Consider the following 19,283-nt stretch of genomic DNA (forward strand, 5'->3'; position numbering starts at 1 on the left):
TCTGCTGTCTTGGGAATCTCGCAGATCTTTAATGACTGCATGATTTTCCCAACACAGAGAACAAACATGACTTTAGGGAAACATTTTATGCTTTGTGTATGATTCACTGACATTGTGGATGCTGAATTGGATATAACAGCTCTCATTCACCGACATTATGAATGCTGAATCGGATATAACGGCTTTCATTCACTGACATTATGAACGCTGAATTGGATATGACAGCTTTCATTCACTAACTTTATACCTGCTGGATTGAATATAACCGGCTTTAGTTCCTGTTAAAATGTATGAGCGGCTGTTACGTGTGGTCTGAAGCTGATTCAGCACATAGTGACACCCCCCCCCCCCCCACTCTCTTTCTCTCTCTACCTCTTAATGAAGTTTGTTGTCTTTGTTCCACTAATTATATGTTTCCGGCAGGGACCCCACCCTGCTCTCTCTCTCTTATTGAGTTACTTTAGAATGACGACATGTGAGGCTGATCTCATTGTAACCTCATTATTTTGCGCTGTGTCTGAGCTCTCATAGGTTCGGAAGCAGACCTGGTTCAGGGACAGCCCACTTGGAGGTCGCACCCCCCCTTGGCTGACGTCTAAATACAGCTGACTGACGTCTGGATACAGCTGACTGCCTGCTGTCTGCTGCACTTTCGTGTAAGATTATACACGCCCTCACACACATTACCATTATTTTATCTTTGGGCTATTCAAAAATAGCAGATCTACAAGCTCATAGCTCGGCACAGAGTGCTGCGCTACGAGTAATGGTATGGAGAACTACCGTTCTAGGTAGAGGCCCCTCAACAATCAAAGGTAAAAACAGTATGGAGTGTCAAAACCCTATTTGATCATCATTGCCACGTGATTCAAGACCATTTGTACCTAATTTGGCGAAATAAGTCATGTTTCTGCAACACACAGTGACATTTGTAGGATTCTGACGACCTGTATTGGTAGTGAAATCGCTTTTGGTTCTGCGTTGTTGAGCCGGCATCTTAGGAGAAGTTATAATGGGTCAACTATTTGACCTTGTGTGCTTGTTGGTAAAGAGTTATAGGTGTAGAGGGAAAAAATGTGCAGCAAAGGTTTATCTGAAACACAATTTTATACAATAGGCCTATAGAGGGGGTCCCTGCTTCATCTCTCTCTCAGCTAGGGGGTCCTTGGCCTGAAAACGTTGAAGACCCCTGCCCTAGGGCTTTATTGGAACTGGGTGTGTGGTTGTTGTTTTTCAGGTATCAATTAGTGCCAGGTATGGGCACTCCTGCCATAACACACCGTGACAGCTGCAGTTCATTCTGTGGTTAAACATTTAAGAATGAAGTGGCATTGTGAAGGCGTGCCGCGTGACTGGGTATTTGTTTTTAGAAAGTTAACTGTTTCTGTAACTGCAGCTTCAGAAATGAGAACTGTCTCTAAATATATTGTCGCTGTCGGGCAGAAACCTCTTATCTCCATTGTTACGTGTATGGGTTTGGGGAGACTGTATGTTTATGGGGAGACTGTGTATGGTGTTTTTCTCCCTGCTACTCTCTGCCTGCTGCTCTCTGTCACTCGCTCTCAGGTCCAGCCCATTCACTCAACTCAACTCCGCCTCTCACCACCGGTTGGTCCTTCCCCTCATCACTCCACCAATCACCTCCATCGTCATCATATATAAAGCACCTGTGACGGCGGCCATCTTTCTCTTGTCCCTCCATGCTTCCAGCAGCTCATTTGTTTGCTCCATGTATTGTCCTAACTAATTCACCTCAAGTCTTATAAAGACTTTCTGACCTTTTGCCAAACGTTTAGTACAGGGGGGGGGGCAGTTTAGCTCTGGGGTACCCTGTACATATTGCACGTAGGTAATTCCAGTGTTTAATCCCACTAGTCTAGAGGTGAGTGCCACCCATTGTATTTTCTGTTCTTTGTTAGAGTAGGAAGGATTTGTTTCTCTTGTGAGTAAGTAATATCTTTATTTTGTTTAGACTGAGTTTTGGTTTTACTACATTCTTTCCTTTGGCACCACCTGACCCTCCCTGTATTGTTGACTTGGCATTCATTTACTTTTTGTCCATTTAGTTTGTTAATAAACAACTTTTCAGTTAACCTCAACTTCTGTCTGTCTCAATTATATAATTTGGGTATATGTTACCGTCCCTTCCTCCTGGACCACCATCTGGGACGTAACATTTGGGGGCTCGTCCGGGATCCTCATGATCCCAAAATATAATACCCTGATTACATAATTGAGACTCTAACGACAGATGGATGTTGTGAATTGTGAAGTTGTTTATAACAGTGTTATTACATAGTCATGATTGACATCAAAGCGTTTCTTGATCAGCCAACGTTTGAACAGTTCAACCTATTTTTGAAAGATGATTTGCTTGCCCTGGCAGCGTATTTTAATATTCCCATCTTAAAGCCAATACTTAAGCCAGAGGTTAGGATTTCAGTTTTGGAGAAACTTATTGAGTTAGAGATTTTGACTGTTCCTCCACCTACTCCTGCAGAGCAGGTAGAAGGTGTTGTCGAACATGGGTCACCTGAAAAAGCTCCACCAGGTGGAGACCAGGAGGAGCCTGAGGTTCCTGTGTCGCCTACATTGTCCACTCGATCAAGTGTTTCTAGTGACAAGGCTAGGATAAAAGTTCGTATTGCCCGCCTTCAGGTGGAAGCTCAGGAAAGAGCTACGAAGGCGGAGTATGATCACAAATTAGAATTAAGGCGGTTAGAAATTGACGCTGAGAAGGAAGTTAAATTGAAGCAACTTGACGTTGAGATGCAAAAAGTTAAACAGTTTTCTTCTCAATCTGTACCAACCCGCCCCTTTGATGTAGCGAAAAATGTTGCTTTGGTACCCCCCTTCCGGGAGTCAGAGGTTGACTCTTATTTCAGTGTCTTCGAGCGCATTGCGCAATCTTTAAAGTGGCCTAACGATGTTTGGCCAGTTTTGCTTCAGTGCAAATTGAGTGGAAAAGCTCAAGAAGTAGTTTCCTCTCTGTCATTAGAGGAGGCATTACAGTACGAAAAAATCAAGGGTGCCGTTTTACGTGCTTATGAATTAGTGCCTGAGGCATACCGACAGAAATTTAGGAACCACAAAAAGGCCAGTGGTCAGTCCTATGTGGAATTTGCAAGGGAGACAGGAGTTTTGTTCGACAAATGGTGCGTTGCCACTAAAGTACAGGACTTTGATTCTCTCCGTGAGCTGATCCTGTTGGAAGAATTTAAAAATTCAATGCCAGAAAAGATAGTCACTTATCTAAATGAGAGAAAGGTGTCAGACTTGCAACAGGCAGCCATTCATGCTGATGAGTTTGTCCTCACCCATAAGCAGGTGTTTGGGCCTTATCAAGCAGCCAAGCCCTCTGTGTTTAAGTCTGTGAAAACAGATCAAGGTTTCTCACAGCCTGAAAAAGCAAAAGGAGATTTTTCATCCTCAAGGGAAGAACGTGAGTGTTACTATTGCCGTAGAAAAGGCCATTTAATTTCTGATTGTTTAACGTTAAAGAGGAAACAATCGCCTGGTTTTTCATCTGGCCCTTCGCAAACAAAACCTGTGAGTTTGATTAAGACTATCTCAGGGTCCCGCACGGAGGCTCCTCCCCCTCAGCAAAGTGCACAAGATGATTGTTTCAAACCTTTCATTTTCAAGGGGTTAGTCTCTCTAACTGGGGATCCTAAAGACCAGAAGCCAGTTAGGATATTGAGGGATACTGGTGGGTCACAATCGTTTATCCTTGCTGATGTACTGTCACTGTCTGAGAGTTCCTCCTGCCAGTCTAATGCAATAGTGCAAGGTATTGAAATGGGATTTGTTCCAGTACCACTGCATAGAGTCCACGTACACTCTGAATTGGTGAGTGGATTTTTCAAAGTGGCTGTCCGCAATGCTTTGCCTGTGAGGGGTGTAGACTTCATAATGTCTAATGACATTGCAGGTGGTAAAGTAGTGCCAGTACCAGAGGTGATAGACAAGCCAACCATTGACTCGGTGTCTGATGAAGTGTTCCAGCAGTACCCTGATGTGTTTCCGGCATGTGTAGTTACTAGAGCTCAGAGAAAGAAATTTGGCGTTGATTTGTCTGAGTCTTTCCTAGGTTCAGACACAGGGGAGGCTTTGGTAGAAAAAACAAAGACCACAGTTAATGTAGAACCTGAAGGTGTGGGAGTGCAAGATGCTCATGATTTAAACCTGCCGGTTGACCGTGCACAGTACATGGTAGAGCAACAGGGTGACAGTACCCTTGCCAAGTGTTTGGCCTCTGTTCTAGGCAAAGAGGAAGCAAAAGCCAAGAAGGTGGCATACTATCTTGAAGATGGTATGCTAATGCGCGCCTGGTCTAATCCTGCTGCAGAGGGGTTGGATTGGGGCACATGCCACCAGCTGGTGGTACCTCAACAGTATCGACAAAAGGTGCTGTCCTTGGCTCATGACCATCCCTGGTCCGGTCATCTTGGTGTAACCAAGACATATGACCGGGTCCTGAAGAACTTCTTCTGGCCTAGACTGAAACATGATGTTGCTCAGTACTGTCGTGCATGCCATGCTTGTCAACTGGTGGGTAAGCCAAACCAAGTTATTCCTCCTGCACCTCTTCATCCTATTCCTGTTATAGGAGAGCCTTTTGAGACAGTCATAGTTGACTGTGTGGGTCCTTTACCCAAAGCAAAGTCGGGGAATCAGTATCTTCTAACCATTATGTGTGCTGCAACCAGGTTTCCAGAAGCCATTCCCCTGCGCACAATTACTGCTAAAGTGGTCATTAAAGCTTTAACCAAGTTCTTTTCTACCTTTGGCCTACCTCGGTTTGTGCAAACAGATCAAGGCACTAATTTTAAATCGAGACTGTTTGCACAAGTGCTTAAAACTTTAGGCATTAAACACAGGGTGTCTAGTGCCTATCACCCTCAGACACAAGGGGCATTAGAAAGATTTCATCAGACACTGAAGTCAATGCTGCGGAAACACTGTCTTGAGTCAAAAGCAAGTTGGGATGAGAGCATTCCTCTTGTTTTGTTTGCAGTTCGTGAAACTGTTCAGGAGTCACTAGGTTTCAGTCCTGCTAGCCTAGTTTTTGGACATACTGTCAGGGGCCCCCTCCAAGTCCTTAAGGAGCAGTTGGTTAATGTTGAAGCAACTTCTCAATCAGTCCCTGAGTATGTTAATCAGTTTAGAGAACGCTTAAAGCAGGCCTGTTCCTTAGCCAAAAATGCATTAGCCTCTTCTCAAGTGACCATGAAACAACACTTTGACAAGAAAGCTGTTGCTCGTTCCTTTAACACAGGAGATAAAGTGTTACTTTTGTTGCCAGTACCTGGTTCCGCTCTCTCTGTTCGCTTCTCTGGTCCTTATCTGGTAGAGCAAAAAATCAGTGAGACAGACTATGTTATTCGCACCCCTGACCGAAGGCGCCAGTCCCGTGTGTGCCATGTTAACATGCTAAAGCTGTATCACTCTGGGGATGAAGTTCCAACTAGGTCTCCAGAGCCTGCAGTTTTAGGTGTAGCATTAAATTCTAAGGTCTGCGATTCTCAACCTGATGATGATGATGGGCTGGTGTTGCGCAACGCAACCCCACAGGGTGCAAGACTAGCAAATTCTGAAATGTTGTTGAATCTACCTTCCTTTCTGTCTCACCTGCCAGAGGATCACTTGAGTGATATAGAGAATCTGATTTTGGATTTTCCAAGTTTATTCAGTGATATTCCATCTCAAACTTCAGTTCTCCGACATGACCTTAAACTAACCACTGCTAGGCCCATCAAACAGCGGGCCTATAGGGTTAATCCTGTTAAGCGGGAGACAATGAAAAAAGAGGTTGAGTATTTGTTAAAACATGGATTTGCTAAGCCTAGCTCCAGTCCATGGAGTTCCCCATGTTTGTTAGACATCAAGTCAGATGGAAGCCCAAGGTTTTGCACTGATTTTCGTAAAGTGAATGCAGTAACGGTACAAGATGCTCATCCACTGCCACTGATTGATGACTGTATTGATGAGATTGGTCCATCTACTTATGTGAGTAAGCTTGATATGCTCAAAGGATATTGGCAGGTTCCTTTGACATATCAAGCATCCACAGTTTCTGCTTTTGTGACACCTGATCATTTCTGCCAATATACAGTGATGCCTTTTGGTATGTGTAATGCTCCTGCTACCTTTCAGAGGCTCATTAATCTGGTATTGGGGGATGTCCCCCATTGTAAGGCATATCTAGATGATATTGTAGTGTACAGTTCAGACTGGACTTCACATGTGTCAACCCTGAGAGAAGTTTTTAGTCGTTTAGCAAATGCTTCTTTAACCCTCAACCTAGCCAAATGTGAGTTTGGGAAAGGCACAGTTCTCTACCTTGGTAAAGAGGTAGGCCAAGGAAAAGTGAGGCCCATTGATGCCAAGGTCTCTGCCATCACTGCTTTCCTGAGGCCTACCACTCGAAGAGAATTGCGCCGTTTTCTAGGCATGGCCGGATTCTATCGTGGTTTTTGTAAGAATTTTTCCTCAGTGGTGACTCCGCTCACTGCCCTAACCAGTATCTCTAGGCCCTTTGTCTGGACCAGTGAGTGCCAGAGTGCTTTTGAGAGCGTAAAAGCCCTCTTATGTAGTGCACCTGTCCTCTCAGCTCCAAACTTTACTCTTCCTTTTAAGTTAGAAGTAGATGCGAGCGGTACTGGAGCCGGTGCAGTCTTGTTGCAAACAGATGACCAGGAACTCGACCATCCAGTTTGTTACTTCTCTAGGAAGTTTAACAAACACCAGCTCAGGTATTCAACCATAGAGAAGGAAACACTGGCACTTCTGTTTGCATTACAACACTTTGAGGTGTATGTAGGGTCCAGTATACTTCCTGTGGTAGCTTACACAGACCATAACCCCTTGGTTTTTCTATCCAGGATGTATAACCAGAACCAGCGACTCATGCGCTGGGCCCTTATTGTACAGAATTATAACTTAGTAATACGTCATAAGAAAGGTTCCGAGAATGTCTTAGCAGACGCTCTCTCCCGCAGTCTGTAAGAGTGGTGTTTTGTAGCCACAAACATTTTGTTTGTGTCTTTAGGGTGGGAGGTGTTACGTGTATGGGTTTGGGGAGACTGTATGTTTATGGGGAGACTGTGTATGGTGTTTTTCTCCCTGCTACTCTCTGCCTGCTGCTCTCTGTCACTCGCTCTCAGGTCCAGCCCATTCACTCAACTCAACTCCGCCTCTCACCACCGGTTGGTCCTTCCCCTCATCACTCCACCAATCACCTCCATCGTCATCATATATAAAGCACCTGTGACGGCGGCCATCTTTCTCTTGTCCCTCCATGCTTCCAGCAGCTCATTTGTTTGCTCCATGTATTGTCCTAACTAATTCACCTCAAGTCTTATAAAGACTTTCTGACCTTTTGCCAAACGTTTAGTACAGGGGGGGGGCAGTTTAGCTCTGGGGTACCCTGTACATATTGCACGTAGGTAATTCCAGTGTTTAATCCCACTAGTCTAGAGGTGAGTGCCACCCATTGTATTTTCTGTTCTTTGTTAGAGTAGGAAGGATTTGTTTCTCTTGTGAGTAAGTAATATCTTTATTTTGTTTAGACTGAGTTTTGGTTTTACTACATTCTTTCCTTTGGCACCACCTGACCCTCCCTGTATTGTTGACTTGGCATTCATTTACTTTTTGTCCATTTAGTTTGTTAATAAACAACTTTTCAGTTAACCTCAACTTCTGTCTGTCTCAATTATATAATTTGGGTATATGTTACCGTCCCTTCCTCCTGGACCACCATCTGGGACGTAACATCCATATTTTAACTTTTGGTTAAAATAAGTGTTAAATAGCTCTATATTCTGATGTATATGTCGTCTTCCTCAGTGATGAAGCATTAGGTCATAATAAGCATTACACACAAAAAAAGTTTTGGATCATTGAACCTAAGTGATAGTTATTCACTGTATGAAAGGCAATGTGTGTCTGCTATTACTCATTATGTCCATGGGGTGGCAGCATCTCACAAACCAACAGAGATCTGAAACCTTTGCAATATATATGTTGCTGTCAGTCAGATGGAAAACCCATGTGTCCATCCATACCTGTTACTTTTAAGGATTCAAATTCAGAAATATCAGATCTACAAGCTCAAGAAACGGCCATGTAGGCTACTTTTCTGTGACGACGTAAGTAGTAGTAAGTTTTGTAATATTAATCGAAATCTATAAAGTAACTAATCACTAAAGTTTTAAAGTACATTATTTGCCTCTGAGATGTAGTGGAGTAGAAGTAAAAATATTGAAAATTGGAAATACTCCAGTAAAGAAAAATACCTAAAAATTGTATACGTATTGTATTGTATTGTATTGTATTGTATGCCTATGAATTGAATACCAAGGGCCTATGAATTGAATACCAAGGGCCTATGAATTGAATACCAAGGCCCTCATTGGAAACAAGTCTGCAAGGACTTTTATGAACGGACCTGTTAGACAAAGTATTTAAAATGTAACTGTGCTGTTTTACATTTTTGCCTAATAAAATATTCAATCAAAGTACAGTACTTGAGTAAATGTATTTAGTTACTGAACACCAATGCTTACAGTATGTGTGTATTTTGTTCTCTGTGTAAGTAAACAAACAAAGTTGCAACATGAGTTGGTTTGGGGAGGGATATGACTGGAGGCCACGCCCACAGGCACCGCCTACACATGATACATCCCTCCTCCCCCTACGTTTCCCATAGTGTTGCCAGGTCTGCTTATTATAAGCGACTTTGGGCTTGTTCTTCTATAAAATTGCTTGTAAAATAGTTTTTTTTGGGGCTTGTGTCTAAAGTGTAGTTGCTTATTTGGGCTTGTTTCTAAAGTGTAGTTGCTTTTTGGGGCTTGTTTCTAAAGTGTAGTTGTTTATTTGGGCTTGTTTCCTAATGTTGTTTAAACCAGTGGTAGTGCGCATGGTTCTCAAACATTTTTATGTCAAGGACCCCCAAATTAATTTGTATTTGTCCACAGACCCAACCTTCTGAAAATATTTTGTGCCAGAGACCCCCCCCCCCCATACACAATTTGTGTGGATTTGAAAATATCCCACTTTTTTTTCCAAGAAGTTTTTTTTAATGAAAATAGCAGATCTACAAAGCTCACAACGCGTCGCATCTTGTAGATCTGCTATTTTCAAATAGCCAATGTATATAAGGTTAGAAGGCTCATGTTTGCCATGGTCGCTTCTTTTGGGCTTGATTTTATAGACCTCGTTGCTTATTTCTCTAGCAAAATCTGGCAACAGTGACTTCCCGTGAGATAGAAACCCAAGACCACCACAAACAGCAAATGGTCAGATCGCACTCTTGGCGCAAAATCAGCTCTGGTCAAGCCTAGCGGTCAGTAAGTTGTTCTGATCTCTGGTAAGCTTATTATCAGACACGTTTCTCTCTCCAGGGAATAAAGAGTTTCCTCTGATCAGCTTCATGTCGGATCCGCTCAGAAGGTACTTTTTCCGGGGTCAGCAGTTTGGTTGAAGGTTCATCATGGCTCCAGGACTGTTCTGTCAGGTAAACTTTAAACACACTTGTTGACTTTAGTTTTTCTCCTGTACATGTTTTTAAATGTCACATGATGCGCTCTATTATTAAGTTCCAGGAGGCTATAGCTGATGATGTAGAGCAGGATTAGGCAACCTTTTTGACATGAAGTGCCATATTTTTATTTTCTTGATAGTGACATATTAACATTAAGTTGAATTATGACATCACATCAACATAAAATATAACAGAAATCGATTTTCCATGCACAACCTTATTATTATTTTTTGTAGAATGAATGTAGAATTATGTGCAGGATGTCATTTGTATATAGATATGAGGGAACTTAATTTAACTGACTAAACTTTTTAATATTTAATATTTAAAAACTCTCAGACTTATGCCAGTGTGCCAGTGATCACCCTCCCCTGTGCCAATGTTTTGATTGATTGATTGATTGATTGAATACTTTATTGGCAGTTTGCAACAACAAAAAAAGCACAGGAAAGTGCAGTTCAATATAGCCTTAGATCAAGACTCTCGAAATTATCGATTTTTACATTTTTTTTAATCTTTACTAGAGTCTTAGCTACCACCCCCCAGGAGTACAAATGCAAAATATAAGGTGCTTACTCACGTGCCCCAAATGTTAACTCGGTGTCCGGTTTGTTTGTGCAATGTATTAGTCCATATTTTGCAATAAAGAAGTGTTTTAATCCCGTCTGTGGCCGATTCTGTCGGAAATTCCCAATGGGCGGTAGTGGCGGGGCGCATCCGGTGAAAGCCGGAATTACACTCAATGTAAACAGGAAGTAAACGAGGGGGAACAAATGGCGTTCGGCCACAGACGAGATTAAAACACTTCTTTGTTGAAAGATATGGACTAATACATTGCACAAACACGCCGGACACTGAGTTAACAATTGGGGCATGCGGGTAAGCACCTTATATTTTGCATTTGTACATGTTTGGCGAAATACGGGCTTTGGAGCTGACATTCCAGGGCGATCTGGGGGGTGATAGCTAAGAAGACTCGTAGAGATAAAAAAAAAAAAAAAGTCAATCGATAAAATACATCTCGACTGTCTTTATCTAAGGCTATAGATTGAGAATCTAAGGCTATAGGTTGAGAATTGATTGCGTGAAACAATCACCTGTGCGTCACTCACACATTGAGACTCAATGTTGTTGGTAAACAAATAATTGGTCTCTATAGGGTCATACTGTACAGTAGGCACTATAGGACCCCAAAAAGTACAGGCTGTGCTCAATTCATCGAAACATTTAATGACAGACAGAAATATACAATACTATGCAAAACATCATATAAACAGTTAGAAGTCAAAAATAAAATGTACTGTAAACAGTTTGGGGGTGGCAGGGGGTAAGCTTTGAGTTTTTACAGGGGCCAGCCACCTAAGTGCTCTTTTAGAGGGGAAGGAGAGAGTAGGGATTTACCATAGAGTTAAAATTAAGCGATTTACACATTTAACCCCTTAATTGTTGGCACCCATGCCTAAGGTTGTCTACCCCTGATGTAAGAGCGTTGTTTTGTGTTCAGGTCTGCCTTGTGGACTATCCCTCTATTGGCCTCTTCAAGGAACATCTGAGATCTAAAGCACATCAACAGGTATGTAATAATAATAATGATGATGATAATAATAATAATAATAATAATAATAATAATAATAATAACAACTATAATAAAGAAACAGAGTTTGAAACTTTTTGACACTTAATACCGGTCCTGCAGTGGAGCTCAAACATATCCGCATGCTAATAATAATAGCCTAATAATAATAACGACTAGAAAGTACTGTTTCTGAAGAAACAGTGTGGGATCGCTAAGAATGTTGATAGTACTAAGTATGTAAGGATTTATAGCTGTTAAAGGTTTTGAAGGTGTTAAAGGTTTTAAACATGTTGGTAAAAAGGGGTCCCTGGCACAAAATCTGCAGAAGCTTTGTTTTAAAAAATCTATAGGGGCTGTAGTCTGGAAGCATAAATATTTTATTTGCCTGACTAGATCCTAACTTATTATTATTTTACACTAGTACTTTTACACATGTAATTCAGTCAGACAATCAATTACAGGCGCCCTATGGTGGCTATTGATGTGATAATGAGGATTAGCACTTGAGGTCAGGGGTGCAATGCTCACTGGACGGCCTTGCACGCCTTGCCGTAACCTATTTGACCAGGAGCACACGCAGGCACACGCATAGATTTAAAACTACTTTAAATTCGCACTTCAACAAAGTTTTCAAAGGCTCCCGACTCACACCTAGCGAATTAACATAGGAATAAGCCTAGATGCATATCAATTGAAATAGAGTGCAAGAACATACCAAATGAGCATTGCATGCCTGCTTGAGGTACTCCATCATCATCTCTGACTCTGAGCCATCAGCTTCCAGGCTAAATTCCTCCCCACTGGTCCCCTTTGCATTCAAATACATTGAAAGAATGACCCTACTGCAGGCCTGCCAACATCCGACTGTGAGAATCAAGGGGTTGGGGTGTCTGGGGGTCCCCCCCCCGAAACCTTTGAACAGAGTAGGTTTAATTTCCTGTGTTCTGGTGAATTTTGTGATTTTGATACTGTTAGGGATTCTTGTTTTATACGTGCCCTGGTAAGTGTCAATTTATGTACATATGTGAACCAGAGGGAGAACTAACTAGGATCTATCTAGGAAAACAGAGAGCAGGACATCTTTTGTCTCTCTCTGTGCCTGGACTAAAATAGCATGCAGACAGGGCGCTGCAGCGGCTGAGATGGTCAGAGAAGGCCGTCAGTGGAAAGCGTTGTTCTGCCAGCACAGAAATGACAGGGTGACAAAGTGACTTAAGCTGCCAAGGATTACTAGGTTTCCAATTTACAATGTAAGACCCGTCTTTAATAACCATTCATTATAGTTAAAAGTGAATATCTCTGGATGATTGCAAGCACTGACCACACCCAGTGCTTGCAAGTGGTCTTGATCTGAAGTCCGTCTGTGTGGTAGGTGGCCTTACTGCCGCCATGCGAGTGTTAATCCCTAAAATGTGCCAATTTACACATGTTTGTTACAATTCTCTGACTCGCGACAATAAAGCATATGTAGGGCCCTATCTTGCGCGCTTACCCCTTATGCCTATTTCTTTTGCTATTTTGAAAAACATTTTAAAATAGTTCAAATAGCCGATCTACAAGCTCACAACGTGTCGATAAGGGGTAAGGCAAGATAGGACCCTCATTCTTTAATTCTCCCCTAAACCTAAAATGTGCCAATTTAACAATAATTCTCTGCCTCGCTAATATTTATGAATTTATGAAAGATAATGAGTGTTCCCAGTGATGCCCAGAAATACCGGGCGCCCACTGCCCACCATTCCGCTTACCTATTAGGCCACGGACCCCCATAACTCTTGAGAGTGTACATAATACACTCTTGGACTTCAAGGTCCATTTGGTTCCTAATTATCAACAATTTAGCTGGGGACCCCTTGGAACTCCCTCGAGGACCCCACTTTGGCACTTTGAGAACCACTGGCACTGACCAATAGGCCTACAACGCCAAATTTGACAAACATCTGCATTCATGTTTGCATTTCTTATGGAATTAGATATCCAGGTGTCATGGCGGCTGAGTGCATGCTTAGCAGCACTCAGCCTGAAAGTGCTGGGAAACATGCACCCCGTGTCAGGTGAACCTGACAGGGGAACGGATTATGACTCAAGGAGGCCCCTGGGCCAGTAATCTTTTTGACCCCCTCCACCCCCCGCTTGGTAGGTTGTGTGTGTGTGTGTGTGTGTGTGGGAGAGGGAGAGGGAGATGGTGGGGGGGTTTTGGTTCAAGTCCTGAATTGACTGGTCCAGCCTATGTGACAGGTTTGTAGAATTTGTGTGGGAGCATTGAGTTGTGTGGGAGAAAAAAATATATTTCATGCAGCAGTTGCGTGGCCCAATTTAACGGAAGTCACATGTCATGTGCTTTGTGTAACCTAAAGAAATTAATTGTTTACTCGATCTTGACAAAGTGTCCTTTGAGTCGTTACAGATCTGGGAGAGCTGGGAAACCACTCTCGCACCAAAATGTAGCTTTATTCTGTATTGTTTTTGGGAAAAGGAATACGTTTGTAGACCGGCTATTCTCAACCCACAACTCAGAATTTACAAACTATTTATTGTCATGTACAAGTATACAATGACATTTTGTATTATTATTCAAGTAGCCAAGTTTTTGGCTATGTATAATAAATGGGCTGTGGGAGGGGTGGTGGTGGGGAGGGGAGAAAGGGGCTGGGGAAGGGGTCTGCAACCTTTAAAGTCAAAAGAGCCATTTTAGACCAAAACATAAATACAAAATCGGTCTTTTAAGAGGAAGAGTGGTTAGTCCTCATCCCTACTACTTTATTTTATTTTATTAAGAAATTAAGTATGAAAGCATGAAAGCTGAGAGGGAAGGCGTAGATGGAGCAATATGTAACCCTGTTTCAAAAATTGCTTTAAAAGTAAAGTTTATTATTATTATTTCCATGGCCATCTCTGTAATTTCTGCTTCACTTTCTTCTTCTTTCTAAATTGAACTGATGGCTTTGAACCTTTCAAAGCATTAAAGACAATCAGAGACAGCGAGAAGAATTGTCATATTGACATCATCCACGGTCATTATAATATCTATTAAAGCTTGAAAAACAGATTTTTCCAGGCCCAGTAATTAGACATGTTCTGTATCCACCACTGTTTGGTACCTGGTTTAACAAGGTTTGAATACCTGTCTGGCAGTGTCTTTATTAGAGTGTTAACATGACATTTCGGAAACCCAGCTCTTATCCTATTAAACTAAATTAAAATCAGGTCATTCATTGGCATGGAAGATGTTTTTTTGGATGTACTCTATGCCAGTGGTTCTCAAAGTGGGGTCTGGGGTTTGTCCGTGTACGGACACATTGATGACCCCTGCCATGAACTATTAAATTCTTTGGTTTTTTGCATTTGGTGTCCAGTGTGTGAGGAAATCACACACTGGTTTGTTTACACAAGCCACCTGGCTGGTGCCGTGCCAATAAATGCATAAACTTCTTATTTAGTCTACACATTTTTACAATATTGGAGCACGTAAGAATCTATGTCTCATATTACAGCAACGATACATTTTAATCTAAATGTAAAAAAAATAAAAAATAATCATGTACATTTCCATATAATGTTTTCTATAGCTACAGGGAGCCACAAGGGAGGGGCTAAAGAGCCTCATGTGGCTCCAGAGCCGCAGGTTGCAGACCCCCGGGCTGGGGTAATGTCATTATGCAATGAACTCATGTTGTGTAATGTTGAGAGGATGTAATGCAATTTGGTCCTTGAGTGGGTTCCAGGGGGTCCCCAGCAAAATTTAGTACAGTATAGCATCAAAGTTTAACCACTTTAATCCTTCGTACATAAGCTATTTGAAAATAGCTTGTAGATCTGCTATTTTCAAAACATCCTGAAAAACACATTTCTGAAACATTTCAAAAACAGCCTTTTTAAGTAATAAGTTAAACAAGAAGTGAATGGAGCAGCAAATCTTCGGATCACGATATCTTGGGTTCTGATTTTTTTTTCTCCAAAAAAAATATATTATATATATATATATATATATATATATATATATATATATATATATATATATATATATATATATATTTATTTATTTATTTATTTTTTCAAAAAGTTGTTATAAGTCGTTCTTGGCAGTGAGAGAGTTTTCACTTGGCAGTGAAAGGTTTCAGAACCACTGGTGTAACTTAAGGTGCTCTCTGATGCTATGAATACAGTCCATGTATTTATAGGACACGGGTCTTAATGTTCAGATAGTAATGTTGTGAAATGGCATAAGCCTCATTTTTATTTGTCTAAATTAATCATGACTAAACCTCTTGTCTCTTGTTCTCTACCCACAGAAAAAGGCAGAACTGTTCCAGAAAGGTAAGGCCCTCTCTTATTTAGTAAAAACAATACTGTGTGTCCAAGCTAATCATTTCTTTTCAGAAAATGTTTAAATGCCAGTTAAATTCAGGGCATTCATCATTGGCCATGGTTATCGGATCTATTTCTGGCTTTATCATCCCTGTGCCAAGGCCAGAAAAATACATTGTAAAAAAAAAAGTGCTTAGGAAGCGAGATACAGCCTTTTTCAGTAAGAAGTTAAACAAGAAGTGAATGGAGCAGCAAATCTTCAAATCATGAAATCTTGGGTTCTGAACATTTGTTTCTTTCAAAAAATGCTATTGTAGCACTTTGAGATTTTTCAAATGTAAAGTGCATTATAAATAAAATCCATTATTATTATTATTATTATTATTATTATTATTATTATTATTATTATTATTAGTATAACATTTGATCAACCCAGTGAGCATGTCTGACATGCCGAGTTCCTTGCATGTCCATGCTGAGGTCACTCATGGTGACAGTTCACTGTGCTGATTGGTCAGCTACTGCCATATCAGCCCTAGGGGCTGAGCTTTTATCACTCCCCTCACCCAGGGCAAATAAAGCCTGGGTACGTGATGAATGTTCACGTATCACTTTTCACTTGAGTCTGATTATTTAAACATGTTTATTACTTGTGATGAGATGAGTTAGATCGGTTCCACAACAGTGACTAAATCGCACACATGGCATTGTATTGCATCACTTCCTCTATAAATGTCAATGTCTATCTTGCATGGGATTTCAACACAACATAGTTCCTGTTTTCATTTAACCTCTAATTCACTCATTTGTTTTCTTTCTGCATGCTCTTTTCCTCCTGGTTTTCAGCGGTGTACCAGGGCCTAGGTAAGCTCCCTTCTTTTTAAGATAATTTAGTTTTTTGGCATTTTTTCTTTTTTTTTGTATTTTTACAATGACTTATAGGGACGTTTGTGTTAATTATATTACTTTCGTGTTAATCTCCCCATGCAATGCGATGTGAGAGTGCTGTCTAGCCAACACCAACTTTCCCTAAATGCCCTTAAATGAAGTGCAAAAGGATTAGGCAATGTAGGCATAATATGAAACTAGAAGAAGCAACATCCCTAGATTAAGGGGGGAGGGGGGGGGGGGGCACTTTATTTGCAAAAAATGAAAAGGAAGTGTATGGTCAATCAGTGAGTGGTCAAGCAGTGTGGTGCACACACCCTCAGACACACACTGGCAAACACACACAAAGCTTCAGTGGGTACAGGGCGTGGGAACTGTTAAAAAAGAGTAGACCACATAGTGCACATAAAGGAGAGATGGAACATTTACCGTTATAATCTATGTCAAGCTGTCTGTCATGCCCCCCCCCCCCCATAAATCCCAACAGTATTCTGAAAAACGTACGTTTTTATGTCAGTGGTGCTCAAACTTTGTCTTTTGGGCGGCTTTTGGGCGGTGAATATATATGCTTATTAAAGCAATTATCTATGTCAAGCTGTCTGTCATGCCCCCCCCCCCCCCCCCACACACACTTTTTTTCCCCCTTTCTTTGTTATTTGTCTCTGTGTGTAGAAGCATACTTAACCCATTAAGACCTGGAACGCATCTGTGTCACTTTTTGATTTGAGCTATTTTTGAAAAATCGTGAAAATGTGTGCAAATCTTTTGAATATTCTTTTAAAGCAAACATTTCTAAACTCAAATCTTTGCTTCTGGGGGTCCCTGGAACAAAATAGTTTGAGGTGGGGGTTATATAGTTCATATAGTTTTGGGGGTCCTTGACATGACAAAGTTTGAGCACCACTGACATAAAAACGTACGTTTTTCTGAATACTGTTGGGATTTAGAAGACATTTGTAGAATCGGCTTCAGGTCTTAATGGGTTAAACGTGACTAAGGCCCCCTTTAGACGACACCGGTCTCAAGAAAAAACGGCAAAATGAAATATCAGATGTGCCGTCCATTTAGACGGGAACAGCGTTTTCGGGGGTTGAATCCGCAAAAACAAAATTAAACCACCTTCCAGAGTGGAAGTCTTTGAAAACGCTCCGCGTCCCGTCACCATCTAAACATGCAACACAGGGAATCCGCAAAACGTGTGATGTCACGCCGTCATCTCTAGACCGCTGTCGTCTAATTGTGGCCTGAGACCTAAAGACAAAACAAAACTGTCGCTCGAGTGTTCCAAGGGCATTGTCACCTCACCCTGATTCCAGAGATATGTGTGCGGTCAGGTCAAGGCAGGGCCTTGTATGGATGGGCAAGATAAGAAAATATCACATATCGTTGCTGTCGGCCAGAAACTTCTTTATCTCCATATCTTAACCGTTTTTGTTCACAAAAGTAGCAAAAGTAGAGAATATACAAGCTCGAAACGCAGCGCAAAATTCAGCGCGAAACGATGCTTTCGAACTTGTCGATCTGTTACTTTTGCTACTTTTGAATTAGAATACTGAAAAGTAACATTTTTGGACAGTTTGGTTTCCACCCAACAGAGACGATATAGTATTTGTTGTGGAAGGAAGGAATCTGACCTGTTAAACACTCACACAGCCCTCGTCCTGCTCTGTCATACCGTACATCAAAGGCCTAATGACTTAAAACTTAATCCATCAAGACCAGGAACGCATCTGTGTCATTTTAAGATTTCTTTGGCTATTCAAAAGTAGCAGATATACAAGCTTATGAGCTTGTAGATCGGCTATTTTTGAAAAATCGTGACAATTTGTGCAAATCTTTGAATATATAGATTATTTTTTAAAGCGAACATTTGTAACTCAGATCTTTGCTTCAGGGGGGTCCCTGGAACAAAATGTTTTCCGATGGGGGTCCGCCGCCAAATACGTAGCATTTTGGGTGGTCCTTGACCTGGAAAAGTTGGAGCACCACTGATATAGCAACATACGATTTGAGTTACAAATGTTTGCTTTAAAGATTTGCACACATTTGCACGATCTGTCAAAAATAGCAGATCTACAAGCTCATAGCGCGGCACTCGTGGGGGGGGTGTCCACGGACAAATACATATCATTTTGGGGGTCCTTGACATGAAAAAAGTTTGAGAACCAAACTTAGAAAAAAAACTGTTGGGATTTAGAAGACATTTGTAGAATCCCCAGAAGCAAAGATTTGAGAAAAAATATAATTGCTTTAAAAAGCATATATATTCAAAGATTTTCACACATTTTCAGGATTTTTCAACAAAAAAAAAGAATAGCTGATCTACAAGCTCGTAGTGCGGCACTCTGTGCCGTGCTATGAGCTTGTAGATCTGCTATTTTTGAATAGTCAAAGACATCTAAAAATGACACAGATGCGTTCCCGGTCTTAATGGGTTAAGTGGGTACTGATACATGTACTGTTATATGAAAATTGTTTGTTCAATATTGTGCATCGCTGATGTTTCTCCATGACTGACTCTCTCTTCCAGTTCATTTGAAAAGCATTGACATTCTGGGAAACCGCCCGAAATACCCGAAATTAGGTAAGTAAAGTATGTATGTGTGTTATAGCATCCAACTCACACCTTCATATTTGGGATGGTCGTTAATTCCGTTTTATACACTGGTGCATGTAAATTGCATCTCATTTGAAATAGTCCAGATAAGTTCTTGTCCCGCCTGTGAGAAAACTGGTCAAATAACTTTTTAAAAAAAACGTTTTATCCTATCCTGATATACTGTATATTGTAGTTGTGGACAGGAGTTGCGAATTAATAAGCTTAAAGAAACCATACAGTCCTAACTATTGCCTGTTCACAAAAAGTTGTGGTTTGTATAGGACAGTGTTTCACTGTATCTAGACCAGAATGTGCGGTAGCAATGACCACAGACTTATTGAATTTACAATGGACAAAATCAGTCATCT

At 41.2% G+C, this 19,283-nt stretch overlaps 1 protein-coding gene across 1 annotated transcript in view; it reads left to right on the forward strand.

Annotated features, from left to right (window-relative positions):
• LOC308094910 (uncharacterized protein) overlaps positions 1–19,283 on the forward strand; it is a 103,194-nt gene that overhangs the window by 38,208 nt on the left and 45,703 nt on the right. Inside the window, exons 4-5 of the mRNA XM_080441733.1 lie at positions 16,275–16,292; positions 18,847–18,900. Of these exons, the coding sequence (XP_080297859.1) occupies positions 16,275–16,292; positions 18,847–18,900 (72 nt within the window). The remainder of the gene's footprint in view (positions 1–16,274; positions 16,293–18,846; positions 18,901–19,283) is intronic.

The sequence above is a fragment of the Gymnoscopelus braueri genome (assembly GCF_963280865.1).
Source record: "Gymnoscopelus braueri genome assembly, chromosome: 11".
In the NCBI taxonomy this organism is placed as follows: Eukaryota; Metazoa; Chordata; class Actinopteri; order Myctophiformes; family Myctophidae; genus Gymnoscopelus; species Gymnoscopelus braueri.